Source organism: Colias eurytheme, chromosome 14 (genome assembly GCF_061535395.1).
Source record: "Colias eurytheme isolate Ceu_HAF_F1 chromosome 14, ilColEury1 Martin Lab GWU primary, whole genome shotgun sequence".
NCBI classification, from domain to species: Eukaryota; Metazoa; Arthropoda; class Insecta; order Lepidoptera; family Pieridae; genus Colias; species Colias eurytheme.
In genome coordinates, this window is record NC_142993.1 from 5,384,790 (window position 1) to 5,409,170 (window position 24,381).

The following is a 24,381-nucleotide window of genomic DNA, read 5'->3' on the forward strand; positions in this document are numbered from 1 at the left end:
AATGAAATATCCAAATGTTTAATATTTCATCTACCTAATAGTTAAATTGAGTAATACCAATATACTTTTTCTGTGAATGAAAGCAGTGTATGTTGTGAATGTTTAATGTTTATCAAATAAACTGGAAATTTAACATGCGCCGAATGATTAGCGGACTTGAATATGTGTGGTATTACGCCACTACAAAATATAAATAGTTTCACAGAAGTATAATGCTTACTTAGTGCTATAAATAACTACGCACATAATTTTTCTTTTTTAAAGTGTCATAAAATGTAAAGCAAATATATTAAATATCTCATACAAAGCGTTTACACACAATATTAAATCCAAAATTATGGTTTATAACTAATTTTAGATCTTACCGTTTCTAAAAGTAGATGCGTATTATTTTCGAATTCTAAGAATACTAATATTAATACACTACGCTCAAGACTACGACATGAGTGAACTTTCTTATCACTCTTCTTTAGTTAAACAGTTTATTGCATTTTCGCGATAAGAAAGGAAAACATACCACACAAATTAAAACTCAACAGTCAAGAACAAAATCAAAATTAGTGTCAATTGTCACTTGTCACTGTCATTTACAACAACCATCGTCATGCTCACCCACAGTTTTTACCAACACAAATTTTTAGGAGAAACAAAGAATGCTATGCACGATGCAATTAATTTATGAATAAACGTTGTGAATAAATATATATTTATTAACTTTGCAACAATCTTAATACAAAAAGGAATAACAACATGTATTAATAAGGTAGATATATATTTATATTATATTATATTATTTGGTTCTAGGATCAATTATAATTTAATTGGGTAGAAATGGTTTCAATTTATTATTTACTCTTCCAAATTAAGGCGAAGACTGAAGACACTGTACTACTGCAGATGTTTGTATCTGAAATAAAAGAAGAAGGATAACGATTCTCCCATCGACTAATTTTATAAGCGCGACTTGTTACATAGGTTTGCGAAGGGTTTGCGGGAATAATCCGCGAATCCGCGCCATAATTGCTTAGATACAATACATCTTTGATCTTACCCATATTAGCTGCACAAAGTTTTTAAACTGAAGCCGTAGTGCAACTTAGGTAGTTAATCCTTTGCGGAAAGAAATCGCAAAGCATGCAAAATAATTGTATAGTGTGCTATGTGATTTTACATATTTAGGCTAGACCGCTAGAGCAATGACACACGCGTGTGACACACATTATCCTGTCCTGTGAATGACACATTAAGTTTGACGTTTACTTTCTGTCTGTGAAATAGGTAATTAAAGTGAAAAAATATGTAATTAACTACCAAGTTTTAAATGAATCTCTATACTCATTTGCGTGTTTTAGAGGATCTTAACATAGAATAAAACTAGCATCTAAATGGCTTACACAGAAAAGGTGTCATTGAATGGCACCGCACTTTCCTTCCTACTCTACGAATGCTTAAATTCCTCCAACAGTCAGGTAAATGTGCTTTATCGTTATATATAATGTATTAACTTATAATTTCATTATTTGAGATACATTTTTTAAGCACCTTTTACTTTCAGGAAGGATTCCTTATTGGAGATGTAACTTCTGAGATTAGAAATCATATATCGGATTCACACAATGACAGTGCTCGCTTAGATACGCAAATTGCTATACGGACAGTATTGCCACTACCATCAGTTTCACTATTTTATCTTCCTTCAGGCAGTATAAAAGAAGATGTGCTATCTGACTTGCTATCAAATGTAGCATCTGAGGTTGTTGGTTGGTACAAATATCGCAAATGTAGCAGCATTAAACCGACATTCCGAGACAAGTTAATATCCAAAGGATTGCAAAAATATTTCGAAAAATACCACAACAAAAAGACATTTGTTACATGTAACTTGTCAACAAAGGTCTCAATTGCAGGGTCAACTCACACATTAATTTATAGATTCGGAAAAATAAATTGCTTTGACATGTATGAATATATTGAAGATGTGACAGCCAATCTAGGTGAAAAAGTAACGGGGTACAAGAAGGCTAATAGATTGACACCACACTGTATATTCAACAAGATAGTAAAAGAAAGTAATGTTCATAATAACAACACAAATGATGCCATACTTATGATCCAACAGGCTGTGGATGTGAGGCTTGTGAAGGAAGCCCAAATAGCAGCTAAGAATGAATCTACAATTAGGGAATTGGAGGCTGAAATCAAACAGATGAATTCCATTCTAGCTGAAAAACAGGCATCTGATTTAGATGCCTCTTACAATAAGATATTGGAGGAAAAGTATGTAAATAAAGAGGTTGAGATGGTTGATGCTTGCATAGAGGCTTTGAAAACACCCCTCACCATTGACCTGCTCAGCATGCCAAATGTAGTTATAAATAGCAATAGTGACATTTTAACCGATAGTGAAAATTCAGTGCAACTTATTGAAAACAATGTGAAAGACAGAACACCTAGTCCTGTATTGCCTTCAAGTTCTTCCAAACCATCAACACTTAATTATGCAGCCGTGCTTAAGAAGAAATCTGAAACAAATAGTAAAGTGAGTATTTTTTTCTTTCACTGTATATTCTGTATGAAAGGCCTCAAAGCAATTGTCCAATTACTTCACATAAAATATAGTAATAGGAATAAGTTATTATTTTACTGCAAGTTAACTAAAAAGTATATAATTTGATTAATATTTAGTATTTATCAATTTGTTTGAACTTCGTCCTCCCTCCTCATGTAAACTTGAATATTTTTTGTACAAATATTATTAAATAGTGAATTAAAGTCAAAACTTGTTCAGTTTTAACACTCTTTTTTTAAAACTGTACCATAGAAATTATTAATTATAATCCTGACTATATTCTTTACAGAAACCGAGTAACTTTACAGAGGACCTTATTAGCTTTGATGTGGAAGACAGACCAGTGCAAAAGCCCATAATCATCAATGACAATGCTACATGTTTTGGTGAAAGTTCACCTGAATACTAAGTGCCTTATAAATGTTAATGTTATAAGTTACCAATTTCTGACTTAGTTCTGTTATTTTTATCTGATATAGTAACCATAAATTACGATATTCTGTACCTTAATATTGTCTACATTATGTTCAGTGTTAACTATTGTCTAATAGCAAACATATCTAATGTACTCTTAAATAAGAATTTAATCTTGTCATCTCTTATAAATACTTTAAGATAATAAAAAATGGTAAATATATTATCTGTAGATAATCTTTTACCTTCAGGGAACATTACAATTGTATATAAATATAGGTATCATTACTGTTTATAACAAAAATGTGGAATATCATTATTCTCATATTTTGTGTAAAATAACATTCATCTTGTTAGTAATAATGTTATTTTTGTAATAAAGTATAAGTCCGACATGAATATGAATATCTGGATTTATTTTCCACCCCTTGTGTCAGACTAAAATGTGCTCTCCTATTAAATGTCTGTTAAAATGAAAATATGAAAGAAAACAAAGTAACATTTGGGTTTACTGGGTTTACACAGAAATAATTACTATGTATTAGTAGATAACTATCTATCCTCAGTTCAAATCCATTTTTGTAGTTCAGATACAATAGTTAAAAATAAAGACAACAAAAATAGGAATTAAAGTTTATTAAAATTTTACAATGTTCGAAATTACAGACATAAATTGGCAACATATTGGCAAGAAATGGGTTTATAAATTATTAAAATCTTAAGCACAGACTAGAAATAATTTACTACACAAATGTAGATTAAAATGTAATATAATTATACCACTAAAGCAATGTACCTATGTACGATTTATGCAGGTACAATATAAACCACTAAATGCTCTAGCATTCTCGAAATTTCAAACGAAACATTTTATACTTAAAAAAAATTAATATCTAAATAAATAACTAGGTTGGCACCGAGCGAAAAACAATAAAATACTATTATAAAATATTTCATAATATAATATGTAAACATCTAATCACAAAACAGTATATTTATTACGAGTAGTCTAATGTTTTGAATAATATGGAATGCTATAGAAAGACACGTCTCGACTACCGTCAATTGTTCAAAATAATTAGATACAAAAATTAATTTTTACTTACATAGGTACACCAGTTTATAGAATCAGTTAATATTTCTGGTGTATGTACAATAATAATATATTTGAGTTAATACGAATCCATAAAGTTTGACTTGTGTCGTAATTTTATAATTAGTGTTCTGAAAATTGAACATTTTTCCTTAACAATAGTAAAACTGGAAAAGTAAACAAATTATAGTTAAAATAAATTCTCAAAAACCAACAACATCAAGCACAGTAGAGTTTAGGCGGTACACTGCTCTCTGGCAGTAGCAGACCGAAAAAACAGTCTCCAATTAAAATAAAAAATAATGAAGGGCTTTTACCCACTCAAAATTTAATAAGATTTACATAACAATTTTTAAAAATATATAAAAACAAAATCATCTCATATTCATTTAGAAAATCTAAGTGCTACATATAAAAAAGTAAATATGTATACATATATAACAAAATATTACCTATAACAAAAATATAACAGAAATAAAAAAAAAATGTAGTCGATTTTAATATTTTGTACAAGTAGGTACATATTTGTTCACATAATTATTAATTATGTACCTACTACATAATTTATGAATGAGATAATGAATCATTGAAACATTGGCATTAAATTCTATTAATAAAAAAAATAAATATATTAAAATTGCTTATTATTCCAAAGATATTAAATTAAGCTGTCTGGAAATTTCTACATCATGCATCACACTTTTCGATCATACTGTATATACCTAACTAATAAACCTAATTAAGAAATTATTTCTTTATTTATTAGTTGAAAGAATGTCATAAAATTTTCAGTATATTGTTATAGTGTTACAATAAATCAGAAGCAATAGCGGGATTCTCTCCTGCCATCTCGTAAACGGAATGTGCGAGTCGACGCGCCTGTTGCACTGCAGTAGACGCTGGCAGCAAACCCAGATGAATACAAATAAGCTCTTTGATGCTTACTCCTTGATGGTCGTTCGGGAATACAAGTTCTAATAGTTGTCTGTAAAACATAAGTAGATTTTAAATATCACAATAGAATACGAGTACATAATATTTAAAAAATTCTTTATTTAGAGCGATAATATTTAAAAAATAAATAACTACCAAACTGCCTTTTTCAACTGATCAATCACAAGTAGAACGTAGACTGACTACGAATATAATCTTTATTAAAAAAGAAATCAGTCGCACCCTGATCGTTTTAAAAAAAACGTATCCACACGCCGCACATCTGGAACGCGGACGGAATGTCGGCGGGCGATAGAGCGACTATATCAATACTTTTAATTTCAAAATTGGAACTAGCGTGTTCCAAAAAAAAAAGTGCCAGTCACATCCTCGTCCTCCTATTTAAAAAAAAAGACGTGTGGCACTCGGGGACTGCCGTGGTAAAGCTATTGCATGCTATGCCTTCAAACCACACCTCCGCGCCCGTCGGAGTGGGGAGCGTGAGGTTTTCCGTTACGGAATTTCTGGATTGGGTCCCCGCGCTCAAGGCCCGCGATAGAAGCTATGCAATAGCTTAAAAAAACCCTCACCTATAGAACGTGGCCAGTATGTCGCCGGGCGCTATGGCCCGCAGCGCGGCGGGGTGGTGCGGCGCGGGGCGCACGGGCTGCCCGCGCCGCTCCCACCACCGCACCGCGCACACGTGCAACGCGCCGCGCCGCCACGTCGCCGCGCCGTAACCCTCGCGCAGCGCGAACATCGTGCGACGCATTATGTCGCGGATCTAAACCACACGTAATACATACTATAATATGTAATATAATATAATAATAATATTATAAAGAGGAAAGGTTTGTATGTATGTATGGTTTTCACGCATAAACTACTGAACCAATTTGCATGTAATTTGGTATGGAGATATTTTGATACGCGAGAAAGGACATAGGCTACCTTTTATTGCGAAATATGTACCACGGGCGAAGCCGGGGCGGACCTCTAGTATAATATATAATAAGAATTGATTACATATGTCGCAATAAGATTGTAAAAGGTGAAAACCATTAATTATAATGTAACACGCGAGATTGCAAACTGTCGAAAAAATTGTAATCTGTTACAATGTATTGATGAGATAGTATATAAATTAAAATTGATCAATTATATAAAACTGTAGAATAAATTGGGTACGAACGACCACAAAAACGAAATTAGGCTTACAAATGAAATGGATAAAATCCTCAAAAAAAAAAATGAAAGAGGCAATAAATATTTATAATATTAATTTTATGTCTGCATTATTTGACAAAAATTACCACGTACAGGATATAGAAAAACTATCTGTATATAAAAAAAATTACCACGTACAGGATATAGAAAAACTATCTGTATAGAAACAATTAAAAAACTCACGGTATCTGGTGTAAGCATATCAGCACAGTCTGCCATATCGGGCGCCAAGAACCTTCCCGTGGTCCGGTCCACGTATATGAAGTGAATGAGCCCCGGAAACTCTTCCACATACTTGTGCAGGGTTAGGGAACTACTCCCTTCTATCTCACCCGTGATACATGAATTAAGCGAAATAATTGATACATACAATTTAAACAAACACAAACAAAAAATAATGCAATCCCATGTTTTCATGCCAAATTGTTTATCGGACCTTTCTACTGATGTAATTTCTATATGATTCCAAAATGCTGAGAGATTAGGATCGATATTGACAAAGTTCACAAAAAAAAACAATAGACATTTTTATAAGGTCATGGTAACCATGCCAATCAAAAAAAGCAATAATCCCCAAATCAATATTTGAATTTTTGATGGATATTAAAATTTTGATGCCAGATAAATTTTAAAGCCATAAGATGTGGTCATAGATAGTCATTCATTTTGATTTTGCATCTCAATAACTCATATTCCCCAAAATCAAATTTATGCACATGCTACACATTGAAAAGGATATGATCCCAAACTGAAGTAGCGCCTTGCTTTCACTTGCAGGAACTCTATATATGGCGCGAGTAGTGTCCTTAGATCTTTCAAGGGTTGTTCCAGCTTAAGACTTGGTATATCTGGCTTCAAATGTTCGATGACTGCTTCTAAGGCTGTATGCATGGCTGTAGCTGTTGTTTCTGGTGTTAAGGGTGTTGTTGTGGTACATGACTTCCTTAGTTCCAACATTCTGCTTGTAAGCCGTGCACAGAGATTTGCATTGCCTTTCGATTTACGCAGAGAATCGGTCGTCTGGAAAAATTAGTCGTTTTTTATAAGTGGGAATAAATTATTTTAACATTACTAATATTTCGTAATGGATTTATGCATATTAAAAAAACTAACAACTATAAGATTTTATTTTAATCAAGTGATCTAATCTAACCTTTTTCAATGCAGCTTCTAAAGAATCTAAAGAAGCTGGTAATAACTCCAAATTTCTTTGTAATAAAATTCGTCTTAAATTTGTAAGTATTTGACTAGACATGTGAGCAGCTATACCAACATCCCTGAAAAAAAAGTATGATTTATAACATTTTGAAGAAGTTTTATTACTTTATTTAATTAACTAATTTTAAAGGTAGTTAATGGAAATATTTCATTAATATTAAATACCTCAAATCCATATCAATAAGCACAACAAAAATGACTCTTGGAGCAACTTCTATAAGATGCAACGAGTGTGGAGCACTAGGGCTGCCTCCGCTTCCCGCACACATGTGAACTATTGCACTATTTTCTTCCGATAACCCTTCAATATAAAAGAACACATAAAAAACATTACTTTACTTAGTAGACAAGTATTTTTTCGACAAAAATAATAATTACAAGCAGACTTACAAGGCAATCGCAAATTTCCAGTGGCATTATTTTTTTCTAATTCCCTCCAATATTCCTGAGCAGCTATGCACTGTATGCTCAATAAAATTAAATCTGGTGGCATTAGATCTTCACTGCCACGGCTAAAAGAATAAAAATAAAGATATTTCATCAAAAGTTGGCTATCTTAGTGCATATAGTTTTTAAAATTAAACAAGCAAATATCATTCCATAGAAACTAGATAACTGTAACTACATTCTCTTTGATCGTTTACTCATCCCACTAATTTTAAAGTGAAACTTTTATTACATCGTCTCAAACTTTTTGGTCTGTGTAGCGCATGTCGCGTGTATCGCGGCTGCCGAGTAGGTATACCTACTCGGCAGCCGACCGTCACGCGACATGCGCTACACAAAGCAGTGTTCGGAACCGTTCGAACAGTTTCACTTTTACCGTAGTTTCATAAAACCAAACAACATTTTTATACATAACATATCAAGTTGTTTATATCAAACATACCTTGAATACAGCGCAAGCATCTTGTCCCCCACATAAAGCATTAAATGATAATGCGGGTGAGATGGCTTTAGTTCTTTGGCGACAGTTTTAAGTGCGTTAAGTGCAGCTATAGTGGCGCCACTCTCTCCAATCACACCACTTGCTCCAGGAATGGAATCACCTTTCAAACGGCTGTCTAAGAGCATAGACAACCAATCTTGATAAACTGATGAATGAAGGCTAGAAACAAACAAACAATTATAATATCATCGGAAAGGAAAAAAATATCATACCGGGTCTCTCTGGGACCGGATTTAATGTATTTTGATTAATGGAAATTGTCATGTTCCAGGTGATTTCGTAAGAAATATTTATAACATCACAATTTTTTATATCCCTGATTGGCAATGCATGCAGCTGTTTAAAACAAATTTAATTTAAAATTGTGCTTACGTAAATTAATACAGAAAATAATTCCATTAATCTTCGGACACCAAATCCAGAACACCTTATATTATACGGTTAAGCTGAGTACTAAAAAGTAAAAACTATGATAAACTACAACAATGATTTAAATATTATTTAACATATATATAATACTATCTATCTGGCTGCGGCTTTGCCCGCGTTTTCAAAGAAAAGCTGCATAGTTCCTGTTTCTGTGGGATTTCCGGGATAAAAACTATCCTATGTGTTATTCCAAGTTACCCTCTATATGTGTGCTAAATTTCATTGTAATCGGTTCAGTAGTATTTGCGTGAAAGAGTAACAAACACACACACATCCTCACAAACTTTCGCATTTATAATATTAGTAGGATTCCTCCATCAAGAGTTAAGACAAGAGTATAACTATTGCTATAAAAGTAAGAACTTACAGGTTAATATTCTGTCCACATATATGCTGCACTAATGTCTTACAGTCCAGCAGCTCTCTGTGGGAATCATCCACACTATCTTCACTGATAATCATAAATACATGGTCCAACCACTAAAAAAGCAATAACATTGATACAATTTTGCATTTCAATTTAAAAAAAATCCAATTATTGCCAAACAATTTAATATTTCAACAAGACATGGGTATTAACCCTAGAAGAATATTTTCATAAGGTAAAAACACCTGACTTCTTATAAGCTATTGATTAAAATCAGTTCTTAAAATAAATTAAGGATATATTCCATCAATGTGAGGTTTTATAATTCACAAAAGTATTCATTTTACCTCATCAAAAACTATAGATGTTTTATCCTTGCATTGCATAGATGTGTAGGTATTACTAAATTGAGCAGCCATTATACGCTGAGATGTTATAATTGGTGACAAAAGTTGTGAGACATGGTGACTGTCAGTTATTGTTTCGTTGGCTTCCTGAAATCGAAATTATTAATTTTTTATATTTTTATGCAATTGTGTTCAAACTGAACTTCTAAGGAAGAATATAATATTATGATACAATATATTCTATATACTGAAATGTTAGTTTGATGGAAAACTGAGTTTTTTATTTATTCGTGAATTAATGTAAGGTTTACATACGTACTTGGTCATTAAAAGATTTCATGCGGCGCAAAAATTCTTCGTCCCATTTGGAATACAACAAATCATTCACACTATCAAAAATCAGGATTGCCTTCATGCTTGAATTTCAAATCACTAAAAGTAGTCAAAAAATAAAGCAATTAAGCTCAGCACATTAATAACAAAAACACAAAAAACTACTTTTAATTTTTAAAACAGTATTTGCTACACTCCACTTACAGAATGTCTTTACTCTATAATTCAATTACTTTATTATACACAACAATTAAGTACTTTATTAATGTTGGAATTTTTATAATTTATAGCAACAATATAAATCGTGTGATGATTGTAAATTAAATAATTAAGTTTCAATCATCAGTAGACATCGGATTATATGCACTAACAAAATGCCAAAATATGCATGCAAATATGCACTAAAAAAGGCCGAAATATGCACTAAAAACGACTGATATGCCTAAAATATGCACAATACAAAATCAAAAAACCTTTATTAATTTTAAATTAAAATCAAAGATTGCACAAAACCGTGTGTGTTGTGAAATTTTCTTGAAATTAAGTATAGTTTTTGTGCCAATATACAATTTAGCATTTTAACCAAATTTTCGATCGCAAATTTGTGACTTTTGTCACCCGCGAGCCCTGTGTTGCCACCTTAGACCTTTCCGGGCTAAATCTAGCCCTTTTTTGGAATTCAACCCGCGTTTTAAGTTTTTAGCCCCAAAAGGGTAATCTAGCGGCTAGCCCTATTTTGAATGGCTCAAAAATTTAAATTACTTAAAATGGAGCCCATTTTGTAATTTTTTGCCATTTTACCATGCCAAAATAGGGTTGGTTTACTCGCTGAGCGTTCTGATTGGCTAATAAAGGCTAGTCGACCAATCAAAACTCCTGCTACTTAACGAAATATGCACGATTGGAGAAAAAGGCTATAATATGCACTTACGCCGTAATTATGGCGCAGTTTCATTAGTCGATAGGGCCCGCATGCGGGGTGCGAGAGATTTCTGGAACGCATGCCACAGGGCCAGCATTCGGGGAACCGTTTTCATTAGTCGATAGGGCCCGCATGCGGGGTGTAGGAAGAACCTCCATTTTACGTCGCCAGTTATTAACAAGAGTGGCACTGAAACAGACGTTCTTGTCATGGATCAACAATTAATGTTATGTGGAGCCATTTTGAGTGCCTGTGTCTTAGAGCTAGCGCGCACGAGCAACTTTGTCTCCGCAACTATTTTGTCTCCGCAACTATTTTGTCTCTCCCACCTATGGATTAGTATGAAAGTGCGCGCACGTAGCGACACAACTCCCCATACAAATTGATGGGAGAGACAAAATAGTTGCGGAGACAAAGTTGCTCGTGCGCGCACTGTCTTATTGAAGAAGAAACTATTAGAGCGAGCGCGCACGAGCAACTTAGTTGCCCGGCAACTATTTTGTCTCTGTCGCTGTCTCCTCGCAAAGTTTTCAACGATGCGCTCACGAAAGCGACAGCAACGCAACTTTTTCTTTAAAATTTTCTGCATTTATCAACATGGATTTCGAAGAAACGGTTGTGGTCTGTGCTCTTGTCCCGCATAGTTCCCATTCCCGTGGGATTTCCGGGATAAAACCTATCCTATGTGTTAATCCAAGTTACCCTCTCTCTATATGTGTGCTAAATTTCATTGTAATCGGTTCAGTAGTTTATGCGTGAAAACTGAAAACCATACATACCTACAAACCTTTCCTCTTTATAATATTAGTATAGATATGTAATCGTAATTGTAAAAAGTAAAGTAGTTTTTATTTAATACTTTTTAGTGTATTTTTCAACACGAATCAAATGAGCTCAAACTCGATAAAGTTGAGTCAATATATTACTAAGTTCCTATGGCCACCTTCCGATTCCATCATCAAATCAGCTCTATCTCATAATAATGTTTCATCGCTATCCAATTTACATGCGTATACAAAATTTCAGCTCAATCGGTTACCTGGAAATGAATCAAAGTTACTTGCTACATTTCAATTAAGTCATCGAGACCAGACAAAAATGCTCATAAAATAAAAACTACTGGGCTTATCCGAATAAAATTTATAGGACCAATTCCGCATCAAAAAAAAAAGAATCACGTAAACCAGTTCAGAAACCTCGGAGTAATCGGTGTACATACATAAAAAAAAATACCAGCCGAATAGATAACCTCCTCCTTTTTTTTGAAGTCGGTTAAAACTACTGTGTACGAGAATAAATACGTTGATATAAATACGTATTATCGCTACGCCGGTTACGCGGCGACTGGCCGGCGGCCGCCGACAGGCAACATTTTTGTCGCCGTGCGCGCACTTGCATTGAAACCAATAGATAGGGCGACAGTTGCGTCGCGGGCTTGTCTCCGAACCCGCGGACAAAAAAGTCTCCCGGGAGTTGCGTCGCTACGTGCGCGCACTTTCATACTAGCCCATGGGTGGAGAGACAAAATAGTTGCGGAGACAAAATAGTTGCGGAGACAAAGTTGCTCGTGCGCGCTCGCTCTTAGCCTCACTGAAGAAAAAGAAAAAAAGGTTTTGGGTGCGAACTTTACTAAAAAATAGAAAGAGGCATGGCGCGTCAGAAACATTGTGTAAGGAGTTACAATTGGATTTGGAGAGTGATGTAGAAGATCATTATTGTTTTTTCAGATTATCTAATGACTTATTTGAAGATTTATTAAATAAAATAGAAACACGACTTCAGAAAAAAGATACTCCATTTCGTGAGGCATTATCTCCAAGATTAAAACTTGAGGTCACATTACGTTATTTAGCTACTGGAGATTCTTACAGAAGCTTGTATTACTTATTTCGCGTGTCTCCTTCTATTATGAGCACTTTTATACCACAAGTATGTGACGCTATTTATGAAGCACTGGCAGATTATATAAAAGTAAGTAGTAAAATAATACGCATTATCATTAAAAAATCAGTATTTGTATTTCAATTTTAACAGCTGAGTGTTTTCACAGCTGTGAATCATTTATACTTTTGGTAGTAATTTCAATTAACATAAGTACCTAATTATTAAATCAAATTAAAAACGATAAGATAACAGTCGAGATTGGTCTTGTTGTCTCAACGCTCTTAATTGAATGTCTGATAAAGCCTTTTGAATATCTATTTTTGCAATAATTCCTAGTTCGCTTGGCAAAGAACGCAGAGTCGTGGCTAAATATTTTCCAAAAATGTCAAATTCATCTTCTTTATTTTCTATTAACGAATTTGTACTATTAGTAACACTCTTAGCAATTTTATAAATTCTGTCAATAGCTTCATGTATTTCGTCATCTTTTCGGATCAACTTTCCTCTTCTTTTTACTGCTTTCTTTGCTGGGACAACAAATTGAGATGCAGCACTTTCGTTTTGTTCTCTTTCAATGCGATTACTTTCATTATTGTCAATAACGGCATCATAGGAATTTTCTTCAGTGTTACTATCCTCCAGTGATTCAGAATTTTGTGTTTCTGAGTCAGAAAACACACTTGAATTTTCATTAATCTGTAAAAACAACATATTAATGGCGTTATGTATTATATTTCAGACACCAAACACAGAACAAAAATGGAATGAAATAAAAACTGGATTTGAGTTAAATTGGAATTTTCCTGGATGTATTGGTGCAATCGATGGTAAACATGTAATCATGCGAGCTCCAGCGAATAGTGGGTCTGACTTCTATAATTATAAAAAAACGTACAGCATAGTATTACTAGCTTGCGTAGATGATGATTACTTGTTCAGTTATATTGATATTGGTGCTAAAGGCAGATTTTCCGATGGCGGCGTTTACAGTAATTCTTCATTGAAACGCGCAATTGATGACGGCAGTCTGAATATTCTAGCACAAAGTGTTTTTGTCGCGGATGCTGCATTCCCGCTCCAAAACAATATTATGAAACCATATTCAGGGACTAATCTAACATTACAGCAAAAAATTTTTAATTACCGACTCTCAAGGGCTCGACGAATAGTCGAAAACGCATTCGGTATATTGGCAAGTCGATTTAGAATTTTTGAAAAAAGGATTCCCAACAATGCAGTTACTTAATACGATGAAAATAACAAGAACATGTTGTACTCTTCATAATTGGCTAAGGAAGGAAAGTTCCAACTACATCGAACCTGGACTTGCGGATTACGAAGATATCACTACGGGTACGATAATTAATGGCACCTGGAGACAAAGACGTATTCTCGGCTTACAGGACATACAAGAAGAATATACGCATGAAAGTGGAACAACAATTCGAGATCAATACACTCATTACTTTAATGGTGAAGGTGCAGTACCGTGGCAAGCAAGAAGTATTCACTAACTATGGCAAGAGAAATATTATGTTTGAAGGGGCAAAATTGTATAACCAGCTACCAATACTAAATATTTATTTATATAATTAAATATTTTATGTTTTTTTATTTTTATTGTTTTGTAATTTTTATTTCTACTGAAACGTAATTAACTTAAAGTACCAGTACTATTATATGTAAAACTTTAACACTAAATCAATAAATCTATACATTAGAAACTAACACCTACTACAAAAACCAAATTAAAAAATAAAATAATGGTAAAAAAGTTAAACATTTAAACAAAACAATAAAATGGAAAGCTCACAACCGCACCTTGATTGTTATAGCAACAACTTGCACTACATACTATTGTTAAATTTATAAGTATTCACGTACCTATAGAATAACTTAGCTGCGCTAATCTTAAGTTTTTTGTATTTTCTCAGTAAGTGAATGTAAATTCTTTTTGATAAATAAATTTCTTTAACCATAAAAAAAAAATAAAGTTTAACTTACATTCGAGACAGTTTCTTGTTTATTTCTAAATGTCCTCAAAAATCCATCGGCAGTTGTAAACCACGAAACCTTTGGTTTATATACGGAATCCAGGCTAGCACCTGATCGAGTACTTGCTTCAATCCTTTTTAACTCTTGATAGTACGATGATCTGAGATTTTTGATTTTTTTTGGTATTTCTTTATTTGAGATGCCTGTAATATTTAGCCGTTCCGCAATTTGTTTATATGCACTTTCTCTTGCATCTTGGTTTCTATACAACGTATTAGTCACATTCCATAAACAATCATAATCTCGATAGATTTCCACGAGATTCAACATTTGCGAATCCGTAAAGCGATCACCCATTTTGTGCAGCGTCTTTATAATCCAACAAGCACTCACGAATGAAATTGATTAATGAAATTAATGAAAAAGTATTTGACTACCCGCTAGCTGTATATTTACCGATGAATTTCATTGGTCGATATCACGGTCGGTATTAAGCATGCGGGGAACTTGTTTTCATTGGTTGTTATCTCGCCTGCGGGGACTCCCCGTATGCTGTATACCGAACGAGTTAACGACTAATGAAACTGATATGCAAATGCATATAATCCGATATCATCAGAATCAAGTGGATACACTTGAGTTGACACTGACCCACACTGACCATTGACGAATTACTTGTTGACATTGACAAATGAAGAGCCTGACATTTTGCAACAATATATTACTTGCTCTGTGGAGCTGAGGTTTATTGCTCTGAGCTCTGTGGTAATTTTTATCTGTTTAAGAGCGTTTTCACATTATCCGATCCGATATCGGATATCGGAAGCCGATAGCCGATATCCGATATCGGAGGGAAGTAAAATGTATGAAATATGTACCTGTCTTTCACATTGTCCGGTCCGATATCGGATATCGGAGCCGACACCGATATTCCCAGTGGCTATCGGACGATAATGTTCAGTGTTGCCAACTCAATTTTCGAAAAGGCAGTATACCAACAGCAAAAAAGCACTAGTTTGTGTATTTTCAGTCTTATAGGGCGCTCAATCTTTAAAAAAATTCTTTGCTTTTAACCTAAAACCCTTTCTATTAAAAGAAACCTTTTTTTATTAAGAAAACACACATTTAAGTATTTATAGGCATTTAACATACGATTTATACGGCAGGTATTTTTATTTGCCGTATTAAAATATACGGCAATTGGCTGAACTGAAGTAAACAAAAATATATTGCGTTCTTAAATTCAAATATCTATCTTCGAAAACATTAGTGTCTATCATCTTTATTTTATCTCATTCTGCCTCGCTCCTCCTCCTACTCGGATGTTGGTTGTGCTGTTTATTGTATTGTTGTCATTGAGAGCTTTGTTTTTAACCGACTTAAAAAAAAGGAGGAGATTTCACACCGATTTTATTTTTATTTTGAATTTACAACAATGAATACAAAGTTTGAAAAAAATAATTGTTTATGACAATAAAATAATTTATGTATCTTTACTTACAGGAAATTACAACAATCATATTACAAATATATTTGAACGAGTGACAATATTATTTTAGGATATTACAGTGCAATAAGAAAAAGAAAAGAAAATGTGAACAAAGATTGTATCACTTAATAAATTTATCATAGGTACTACATGAACTTTTATAAATGTGTGTAGTGAAAAAATGACTAAATGACTAGGTACGTCTTGCTAAAAATACATTTAATAGATTTTGAAAGGTATTTACTAATATGTATTACTAAAACTATTAACTAATACTAGGTTGTAGTAGGTATTGATATAAATTTATTTAATTTATAATGTGTTAACATAAGTATATTATGTTACTTATACAAATAACCGATATCAAAACTATTTAGTAAATAGCACATCTAAATAATATGCAGTAATTTGTGAAATCAAATCTTTTTTTACATTTTACTTTTCTTTTTTGAAGTTGTTTTTCTTTATCGTAGTTATTTATAATGTACATGTACAACTATGATTTATAACATTTGATTTTTTTTGCAATGTGAAAGGGCAAATTGTATCCGATATCGGATATCGGCTATCGGCGTCCGATATCCGATATCGGATCGGATAATGTGAAAACGCTCTAAGCTGTGGCAAAAATAAAGTCTGCTATTCACGAACATACAACATGATACACATAATTTTGTGTACACAGTTTGTGCAATTATTATCTCCATAGTACACTTGCATCTCATGTAATTCAGAAAGCACTAGAGTTCATATATTTTATTTTCAAAACTATAAACCTTAGCTATAAACCCTCGGACTATAAACTACAGAACTACCTATATAGTTATCTGTGTTGGTCAAACGTATGAATATGTACTCTGTGCCCTCAAGTAATCAACTTTATTTACTTCATACTTGGCCTATTGACATAATAATAATTATTATAACCAAAAATATTTTATGTATTTCGGCTTTTTATGTATTTCGACAGTACTAAGATAAAGCAATTTTGAATTTAAAAAATTACCATGAGTCGCGCACAAAATAACGTGGTTCGTATTTGTAATATTTATATTTTTATTAACGATAAGGTTAGCACAAACACCAAATTACTTCCAACTTCTTTTTTATTACAGAAAAAGATAAAATCTCTTTGTTACCTTACTTTAGGCGGTGCAGTTTCATATCAAGTAATATATTACAAAAAGGATTTCAGAGGTTATTATGAAAATGTATTACAACCGGTCAGCCAGTTATTAAACCCTGAATGGGCACATAACCTTGGTGTTTCTGCATTAAAATATGGTATATTTCCCGTAGAAAAATTTGACGACCCTGCCGTGTTGGTGAGATCTCAATGAAACTTAATTTACATACATTGCTTGATAGTTTTATACTTAAAATAAAATAATATAATTTAAAAAATATTTTCAGAAAACTACATTTTTAAATTACAATCTCAAAAATCCTGTTGGCATAGCTGCTGGCTTCGATAAACACGGTGATGCAGTCAAAGGCCTAAGAAATATTGGGTTTTCTATTGTGGAAATTGGATCAGTGACACCTGAACCTCAACCAGGCAATCCAAAACCTAGAGTATTTCGACTACCGGAGGATCAAGCAGTAATTAATAGATATGGCTTTAACAGTGAAGGACATAATAATGTCTTTGATAAAATTAAAGACTTGGACAAGTCACTATTAGATAAAGGCTTACTGGGTATAAATTTGGGCAAAAATAAAAATTCCACAAATGCAATTGGCGATTATGTATTAGGGATACAGAAATTTTATAAAATAGCAGATTATTTTGTTATTAATATAAGCAGGTATTAATTCTTTCTACAAGACTATGTATACCAAATTCATTGGTAGAGTAAATATAATAATAATCACAAAAACACAAAATATACCTACTGTTAATTTTTTAAGATCAATAATTAATTTATGGTTTTTCTTCTAGCCCCAATACTCCTGGATTAAGGTCCTTACAGAGCAAAGAAGAGTTACAAAAATTATTAAGTGCAGTAAACAAAACAATAGAATCTCTTGATATAGCAAAGAAACCTCCACTGCTGCTTAAACTTGCCCCAGACCTTAGCATTGAGGAAATGAAAGATATTGTATCAGTGATTGTGAACAAGAGTACTAAAGTTGATGGCCTTATCATATCCAATACAACAATAGACAGGTCTAATCTGAGTAATACAGAATTATCTCAGGAGTCTGGTGGACTCAGTGGAAAGCCACTGGGAAATAAATCTACAGAAATGATAAAGACAATGTATAAACTCACAAAAGGTTTGGTTTTACTAACATTATTATCTTATCTTATATTTACATATAATCTTCAATCAAAATTAATCTATTCTTTGTCTCAAATTTTTCCTACTTTTACAATGATTAATTGATTATACATTAAAATTACAAAAAAAAAACATAAGAAATACCATAGAAATCTAAATAACAAGACACTAGAAGTCGTAAGCGTGCGTGACCTTGTCGCCACTCAGGTGATGTTCACATCACCAGTGCATTTGTCACTGTTCAGTTGCTCTGGAGACGTATGAGTGTAAACATGGTGTGTTTCAGCAATTCCCATTGCGGAAATTCTTCCACAAGTTGTAATTATACTTATAAAGGAATAATATTTCATCGGAAAATATTTTTTTTTAGAAATAATGCAGTTTTTCCTTAAAATTATAGAATACTAGCGGTCCGCCCCGGCTTCGCCCGTGTTACATATTTACGTTTTCTCTACATAAAAACCATCCTCGTACTTCAAGGAATATAATAAAAAAAGAATTATCGAAATCGGTTCAGCCGTTCTCGAGTTATGCGCTTACCAACACATTTTGCGATTCATTTTTATATATAAGATTTACAAGTATTACGAGTGTCACCATAGTAATCGAAATAACAATGAATGACACAGTCGACCATTCTTATTATCACGTTTGTTCGTATTGGAGCAAAAAGTCTCATATACTTATGGATGTTATTCTAAAATAAACCGTAAATTCGTGCGTTAGGATACATATTCAAAAGCTTAATTTAATAGTTAAGTTAGTTTTCACTAAAATTAAGCTGTCCAATAAAAGGCATAGTATACTTGTGTGTACTGGCCCAGTAGACAAAGTAACAATTACAAAACGATAACGAAGTTAGAAATCGCAAAAATGTATGGGATTGACATACGCCGCGTTAGATCACGTGGTCTATCTAATGTCAATCCCATACATTTTTGCGATTTCTAACTTCGTTATCGTTTTGTAATTGTTACTTTGTCTAAGGCCCCTGTTTAGCTTTCGGTTTGAATGTGTTGATTTTGGCGACAGCGGTTTTCATACGAATTATGACATTACAGCACTTCTATGTGTCTTGTTATTTAGATTTCTATGAGAAATACTTATTGTATTTTTATTTTTTATTACAGGAAAAGTACCAATCCTTGGAGTAGGTGGTATATTTAGTGGACAGGATGCTTATGAAAAAATACTAGCTGGAGCCAGTGCTGTGCAAATTTATACTGCCCTTATATACCATGGGCCACCAATTGTAACAAAAATAAAATCAGAATTAGCTGAATTACTGCAGAGAGACGGTTACACCTGTGTTGATGAAGCTGTCGGAAAGGGTGTGAAATTGTGATGAACAATAAAAAACCAAGATATGTTACAAAAACTTTAATAGAGGATAAATATTTATTTTGTTATACAAAAACATTACATTAATTGTTAAACTCCCACTTTTTCTCCATCACCTGAAATATTTGTTAATGTTTGAAATACTTAGTACCTACATAAATTATATTTATTGAATTAAATGAGCAATATTTAAAATAATAAAATCAATTATTACTTTTTACCTAATAGTTTACAGTTTGGTAATTTTGATTGTAGATGTTTCTTGCAATCTTCAAGATTATTTACGCCTGATAATTTAAAGAGGACTAGTGTTTGGAGTTTATTTAAAGAACCCAATTCTTTTACACCCATGTCTGTGACATTAACACATTCTGAAACTTGGACATGGGTTAAAGTATCCTTTCCATGATTTAATCCTTTTAAAGCTCTGTCATCAATGTATTTGTTGTTATCGAGAATTATTTTCCACAATTCTGTGCATCCACCTGAAAGAATTCATTATATGGTTATGCCAGACTTATTATATATATTATTATATGATACATACTTAGATGGGGGAACCCATAATGTGATATCGAAGAACCCGTTCCATCGATTTCCGCCAATTTAGGAACAGACTGTTTTTCGGAAGGCAGGGAATTGTAATCTGCCAGCCTATTTCCATTTGCCCAAACTACTTTCCCACCATTTCGTAATACCCATTCAGCACAAGTACGATCAGGCCCTAAGAGTTTTATACGGTCAGCATCTGGTTTATTAAACATCATGTTCACATATTCCCAAAATGATCTCTTTTGAAGGGAACTACGCACATTTTGTCCGAGTGTAAGATTAAGTATCTACAACAAAGTTACATAATTAAATGGAATAAAACATTATAACATTTTATTAAACGATTACACCCAAGAACACACATTTTTCCTTATACTGAACATTTTGAAAATTTTATTTTTAGCAAGTGTCGGTGGAAATATTTTTGAAAACACAAATAGATGAATGACAATTGACAGATCACATTTGACAATTTAACTTCGCCGAGGTCAGGGTCAAAATTCGCTCACAGAATAAATATACTAAATGTCAATATAAATGTAATGTGCTCTGCGCTCTGCGGGTAAGCGTCCTTACATTACATTATGATAAGCGAATCTTTAAATTAAATTAGATTGTAGATATCGAGACCGCAAGCAGTTATATTGGTATAATAAATTGATGTCATAGGGTGAGCTTTCATTTATAGAAATCAATGACAATTAATAAAACTGCTAATGAAATATCTTCAATCTTGACGTTTGTGGCGAGCTTTTCTTTATGCGGGCTACTCACTGGCGTAGTAACTAATACCTACTTAATCTGTGGAACAACTTACACATGCCGGGGCAATACCGGTTGCACGGCATTCGGAGCAATTAAAAAGCAAAGAGTTCAATTTAAAAATTGCTTGGAGTGTGCAATTTCAATATTGCCCCAGCAAGCAGGTACGTGAGCAGCCGGCTTTACATCCGGCCACACTGGTCTTTTTACTCTTTGATGCAACAGGAAAAGGAAATCGTGGAAAACCTCAGACTGTCAATACTCAATATTGAATAATTGTCAAATGTCATCTTTTGCTGGTGAAGTTTGGTTTGGGAAGATAATTTATTTGCAAACAAACTAATTTTATTGGAATGAACTAGTTCTTGCTGATTGTCCACATGTAATGTTTATCTAAATATTTATGAGTATAGAAGTGGAAAAGAAGATATTTTGTACGCATTGAGTCTATAAAAATGTCGGAATCATATGGTAATTATTGTGGGATTGTTTATAATAACTATAACTACAATACGACTGCTCGATGAAACGTAACAACGCTTTCTATTGTTTCAGAATATTTGTTCAAATTCCTAGTGATCGGAAGCGCTGGGACTGGCAAATCGAGCCTCCTAAATAATTTTATTGGAAATAAATGTGAGTGCCATCATTTACTACACGCTTGATTGAATCTTTTATGTAAATTAATAAACGGTTTATATTGTAGTCAAAGAAGATAGATGCCACACCATAGGAGTGGAGTTTGGGTCTAAAATTGTTAATATTGGTGGTAAATCAACCAAACTTCAAATATGGGATACAGCTGGTCAAGAAAGGTTTCGGTCAGTGACGCGATCCTACTACAGGGGAGCAGCAGGAGCACTACTTGTGTATGATATTACATCACGAGACTCCTTCAATGCTCTTTCTAACTGGCTACGAGATGCACGCACCCTGGCGAGTCCCAATATAGTGATATTATTGGTTGGAAACAAAAAGGATTTGGAAGAATCTAGAGAAGTCACATTTACTGAGGCTAGCCAATTTGCGCAAGATAATGGTAAGTACTTTCCTATTTAAAAGCTTTGTTTAGCAAAACTTACTTGTTCTATGAGTCAATACAATTCATAGTCTACATAAATATTATTTCACTTTTCAGAGTTGATGTTCCTTGAAACCAGTGCTAAAACGGGAGAGAATGTAGAAGAAGCGTTTCTGAAGTGCTCTAAGACAATCCTTGCTAAAATAGAGACAGGAGAATTAGATCCAGAGAGGATAGGGTCTGGTATACAATATGGAACAGGCACTTCCAAGAGATTGGCTGCACCAAAGAGACCAGCAAGGACACCATCAGATTGTGCATGCCGTGTCTAAATCTTAATTTAACCCTTTTCATGCAGCTTGACTGATTAGCATTTTATTTAATTATTACTATACTAACCAAAATGCTTTTTAAGTTGAAAATTGTATAATATTGACCCATTTAAAATGAATGAATATTGAAAACATTCAGTGATGAAAATGAAGTTTTCTATCATTGAAGTCAAGAAAAGAATATGAATTTATAAAATATCCAAAGGTATATATCACCATTGTCTTGATAACAATAGATTAAATATAAATAAAACACAAAATTTAATTATGTACTGTGTCATGGCTATCGAGCTAAACTTTAATTATTAAATGCTTATTCACTCATATAAATTTCAGATTCATAAAATTCACTCATTAATTTCTTTAATTAGTGCTACTTGCACAATGATGAAATTAGAAAAAATAATTGAATACTGCATAAGAACATATGAAAAGCAGTTCAATTGACAAAATTTTGATCAAGATCAGCTTGTGTAAGGTAATTTATCTTTATTAATTAACCAATTTCATATACATATAATTGTATTTATACACATATGTATGTATTGGCATGGAGAGGGTTACTTTATTTCATGTATAATATTCTAATTTTCTCAAATGTGATGAAATGTTTCATAATGCTTAATTGATAGGTGTAGAAAGTGAATTTAAAATTCAACAATTATTATTATCTCTATCAATAAGGCTAAGGAATCTCGAAATTATCCCTCCTGTATATTGTATTTATAATAATTATTTATTTAAATGTTTATTTGATTAGGTATAACATATTATTGGTTGCATTATTTACTAGAAAATGTTTAATCTTTATTTTGACCAAAAAAAATGTTTAAAGATAATTAATTGGTTAACACTATTATTTTATAAGTAGTCAATAAGTACATATTCACTTTTCTCTGTGTTAGTGCACAATTGTAAATGTGTTAATTGTGACAATAAAGTGAAATAAACATCATTTGGTTTTATATTTCACACTATCAACGTGGGATTTTTTTATATTTTAAAATTTTTCTGCATAATTTATGCTTCATAAGGACCTTTTTGGAGAAATTCAAAGTCTTATATTATGGCTTGGACAATGCAAGTAGGGATATATACTGTATTTATTATTTATTTACTCCAATCACTATCAGTTTCACACAAGTTTACGATATTTCATATATTAATCACATGAGTGAGTTTTTAACCAATTAAAATTTATTTCTTTCTTTTTGGTACCAATATGATATTATATTGGCAAGCATTATACATATTATACTAAAACGATTTTATAAATACACTGACTATTAATTTTTTTAATGTAAGTATTGCATTTATTCAATTGATTGATTTATGATTTATTTGAACATTTCAAAATAAATTTATCCTACTAATATTATAAATGCGAAAGTTTGTGCGGATGTTTGTGTGTTTGTTACTCTTTCACGCAAATACTACTGAACCGATTACAATGAAATTTATCACACACTAGCGGTCCGCCCCGGCTTCGCCCGTGGTACATATTTCGCAATAAAAGGTAGCCTATGTTCTTTCTCAGGGTCTATAGATTATCTGTGCCAAATTTCATCAAAATCGGTCCAGTAGTTTATGCGTGAAAACCATAAATACATACATACACACAAACCTTTCCTCTTTATAATATGAGTATAGATATAGAGGGTAACTTATATTCACACATATTGAGGGATTAACACATAGGATAGGTTTTATCCCGGAAATCCCACGGGAACGGGAACTATGCGGGTTTTTCTTTGAAAACGCAGGCGAAGCCGCGGGCGGAAAGCTAGTAAAATATAAGTAGCAACATGGATCTGGAGTAAAACTAAGTCTTAACTTTTAAAAATAAAAAATCAAAACCTTTTTAAAAATTTATTATTCAAATAAGTAACATTTCCAATAGCTCATACATACTTGGAGCT

The 24,381-nt window shown here is 32.8% G+C and overlaps 6 protein-coding genes across 6 annotated transcripts; 3 read left to right on the forward strand and 3 right to left on the reverse strand.

Annotated features, from left to right (window-relative positions):
* Positions 1–1,216: 1,216 nt before the first annotated feature.
* On the forward strand, positions 1,217–3,388 carry LOC149902879 (BRCA1-A complex subunit Abraxas 1-like). The gene is made up of 3 exons (XM_090109635.1): positions 1,217–1,469; positions 1,556–2,539; positions 2,859–3,388. The coding sequence occupies exons 1-3, from the start codon at positions 1,386–1,388 to the stop codon at positions 2,976–2,978; spliced, it is 1,188 nt and encodes a 395-aa protein (XP_089965761.1). The 5' UTR covers positions 1,217–1,385; the 3' UTR covers positions 2,979–3,388.
* A 1,193-nt stretch (positions 3,389–4,581) lies between these two features.
* Positions 4,582–10,076, reverse strand: HPS1 (Hermansky-Pudlak syndrome 1 protein). Its single transcript, XM_090109344.1, has 11 exons — positions 9,866–10,076; positions 9,547–9,693; positions 9,200–9,312; positions 8,344–8,562; positions 7,845–7,966; positions 7,620–7,755; positions 7,390–7,513; positions 6,976–7,256; positions 6,420–6,570; positions 5,600–5,793; positions 4,582–5,061 (listed from the first exon to the last, which is right to left on the reverse strand). The coding sequence occupies exons 1-11, from the start codon at positions 9,959–9,961 to the stop codon at positions 4,884–4,886; spliced, it is 1,761 nt and encodes a 586-aa protein (XP_089965470.1). The 5' UTR covers positions 9,962–10,076; the 3' UTR covers positions 4,582–4,883.
* Positions 10,077–12,916: 2,840 nt separating this feature from the next.
* LOC149902881 (uncharacterized) lies at positions 12,917–15,325 on the reverse strand. The gene is made up of 2 exons (XM_090109345.1): positions 14,690–15,325; positions 12,917–13,381 (listed from the first exon to the last, which is right to left on the reverse strand). Exons 1-2 carry the CDS (start codon positions 15,035–15,037, stop codon positions 12,917–12,919), a joined length of 813 nt encoding a protein of 270 aa, XP_089965471.1. The 5' UTR covers positions 15,038–15,325.
* Positions 15,326–17,060: 1,735 nt separating this feature from the next.
* Positions 17,061–19,799, forward strand: Dhod (dihydroorotate dehydrogenase 2). Its single transcript, XM_090109498.1, has 5 exons — positions 17,061–17,200; positions 17,285–17,494; positions 17,583–17,977; positions 18,112–18,449; positions 19,585–19,799. The coding sequence occupies exons 1-5, from the start codon at positions 17,177–17,179 to the stop codon at positions 19,797–19,799; spliced, it is 1,182 nt and encodes a 393-aa protein (XP_089965624.1). The 5' UTR covers positions 17,061–17,176.
* Positions 19,800–19,818: 19 nt separating this feature from the next.
* Positions 19,819–20,745, reverse strand: LOC149902883 (ATP synthase subunit s, mitochondrial). Its single transcript, XM_090109499.1, has 4 exons — positions 20,710–20,745; positions 20,343–20,634; positions 20,017–20,280; positions 19,819–19,911 (listed from the first exon to the last, which is right to left on the reverse strand). The coding sequence occupies exons 1-4, from the start codon at positions 20,728–20,730 to the stop codon at positions 19,886–19,888; spliced, it is 603 nt and encodes a 200-aa protein (XP_089965625.1). The 5' UTR covers positions 20,731–20,745; the 3' UTR covers positions 19,819–19,885.
* Positions 20,746–21,374: 629 nt separating this feature from the next.
* On the forward strand, positions 21,375–23,417 carry Rab4 (RAS oncogene family member Rab4). The gene is made up of 4 exons (XM_090109522.1): positions 21,375–21,580; positions 21,665–21,745; positions 21,816–22,148; positions 22,248–23,417. The coding sequence occupies exons 1-4, from the start codon at positions 21,565–21,567 to the stop codon at positions 22,460–22,462; spliced, it is 645 nt and encodes a 214-aa protein (XP_089965648.1). The 5' UTR covers positions 21,375–21,564; the 3' UTR covers positions 22,463–23,417.
* The last annotated feature ends 964 nt before the right edge of the window (positions 23,418–24,381 follow it).

Excerpts from the sequence above, each read along its gene's own strand:
- LOC149902879 (XM_090109635.1), top strand. The coding sequence starts at position 1,386 with ATGGCTTACACAGAAAAGGTGTCATTGAATGGCACCGCACTTTCCTTC. Across the intron at positions 1,470-1,555 it reads TAAATTCCTCCAACAGTCAG|GAAGGATTCCTTATTGGAGA; the intron begins GTAAATGTGCTT and ends TTTTACTTTCAG. Across the intron at positions 2,540-2,858 it reads AATCTGAAACAAATAGTAAA|AAACCGAGTAACTTTACAGA; the intron begins GTGAGTATTTTT and ends TATTCTTTACAG.
- HPS1 (XM_090109344.1), bottom strand. The coding sequence starts at position 9,961 with ATGAAGGCAATCCTGATTTTTGATAGTGTGAATGATTTGTTGTATTCC. Across the intron at positions 9,694-9,865 it reads TGAAATCTTTTAATGACCAA|GAAGCCAACGAAACAATAAC; the intron begins GTACGTATGTAA and ends TTTCGATTTCAG. Across the intron at positions 8,563-9,199 it reads TGTGGACAGAATATTAACCT|CCTTCATTCATCAGTTTATC; the intron begins GTAAGTTCTTAC and ends GTTTGTTTCTAG.
- LOC149902881 (XM_090109345.1), bottom strand. The coding sequence starts at position 15,037 with ATGGGTGATCGCTTTACGGATTCGCAAATGTTGAATCTCGTGGAAATC. Across the intron at positions 13,382-14,689 it reads AACAAGAAACTGTCTCGAAT|ATTAATGAAAATTCAAGTGT; the intron begins GTAAGTTAAACT and ends TTGTTTTTACAG.
- Dhod (XM_090109498.1), top strand. The coding sequence starts at position 17,177 with ATGAGTCGCGCACAAAATAACGTG. Across the intron at positions 17,495-17,582 it reads TTGACGACCCTGCCGTGTTG|AAAACTACATTTTTAAATTA; the intron begins GTGAGATCTCAA and ends AAATATTTTCAG. Across the intron at positions 18,450-19,584 it reads AATGTATAAACTCACAAAAG|GAAAAGTACCAATCCTTGGA; the intron begins GTTTGGTTTTAC and ends TTTTTATTACAG.
- LOC149902883 (XM_090109499.1), bottom strand. The coding sequence starts at position 20,730 with ATGTTCAGTATAAGGAAAAAT. Across the intron at positions 20,635-20,709 it reads TGTTCAGTATAAGGAAAAAT|ATACTTAATCTTACACTCGG; the intron begins GTGTGTTCTTGG and ends ACTTTGTTGTAG. Across the intron at positions 20,281-20,342 it reads TTATGGGTTCCCCCATCTAA|GTGGATGCACAGAATTGTGG; the intron begins GTATGTATCATA and ends GAATTCTTTCAG.
- Rab4 (XM_090109522.1), top strand. Across the intron at positions 21,746-21,815 it reads TAATTTTATTGGAAATAAAT|TCAAAGAAGATAGATGCCAC; the intron begins GTGAGTGCCATC and ends TTTATATTGTAG. Across the intron at positions 22,149-22,247 it reads CCAATTTGCGCAAGATAATG|AGTTGATGTTCCTTGAAACC; the intron begins GTAAGTACTTTC and ends TTCACTTTTCAG.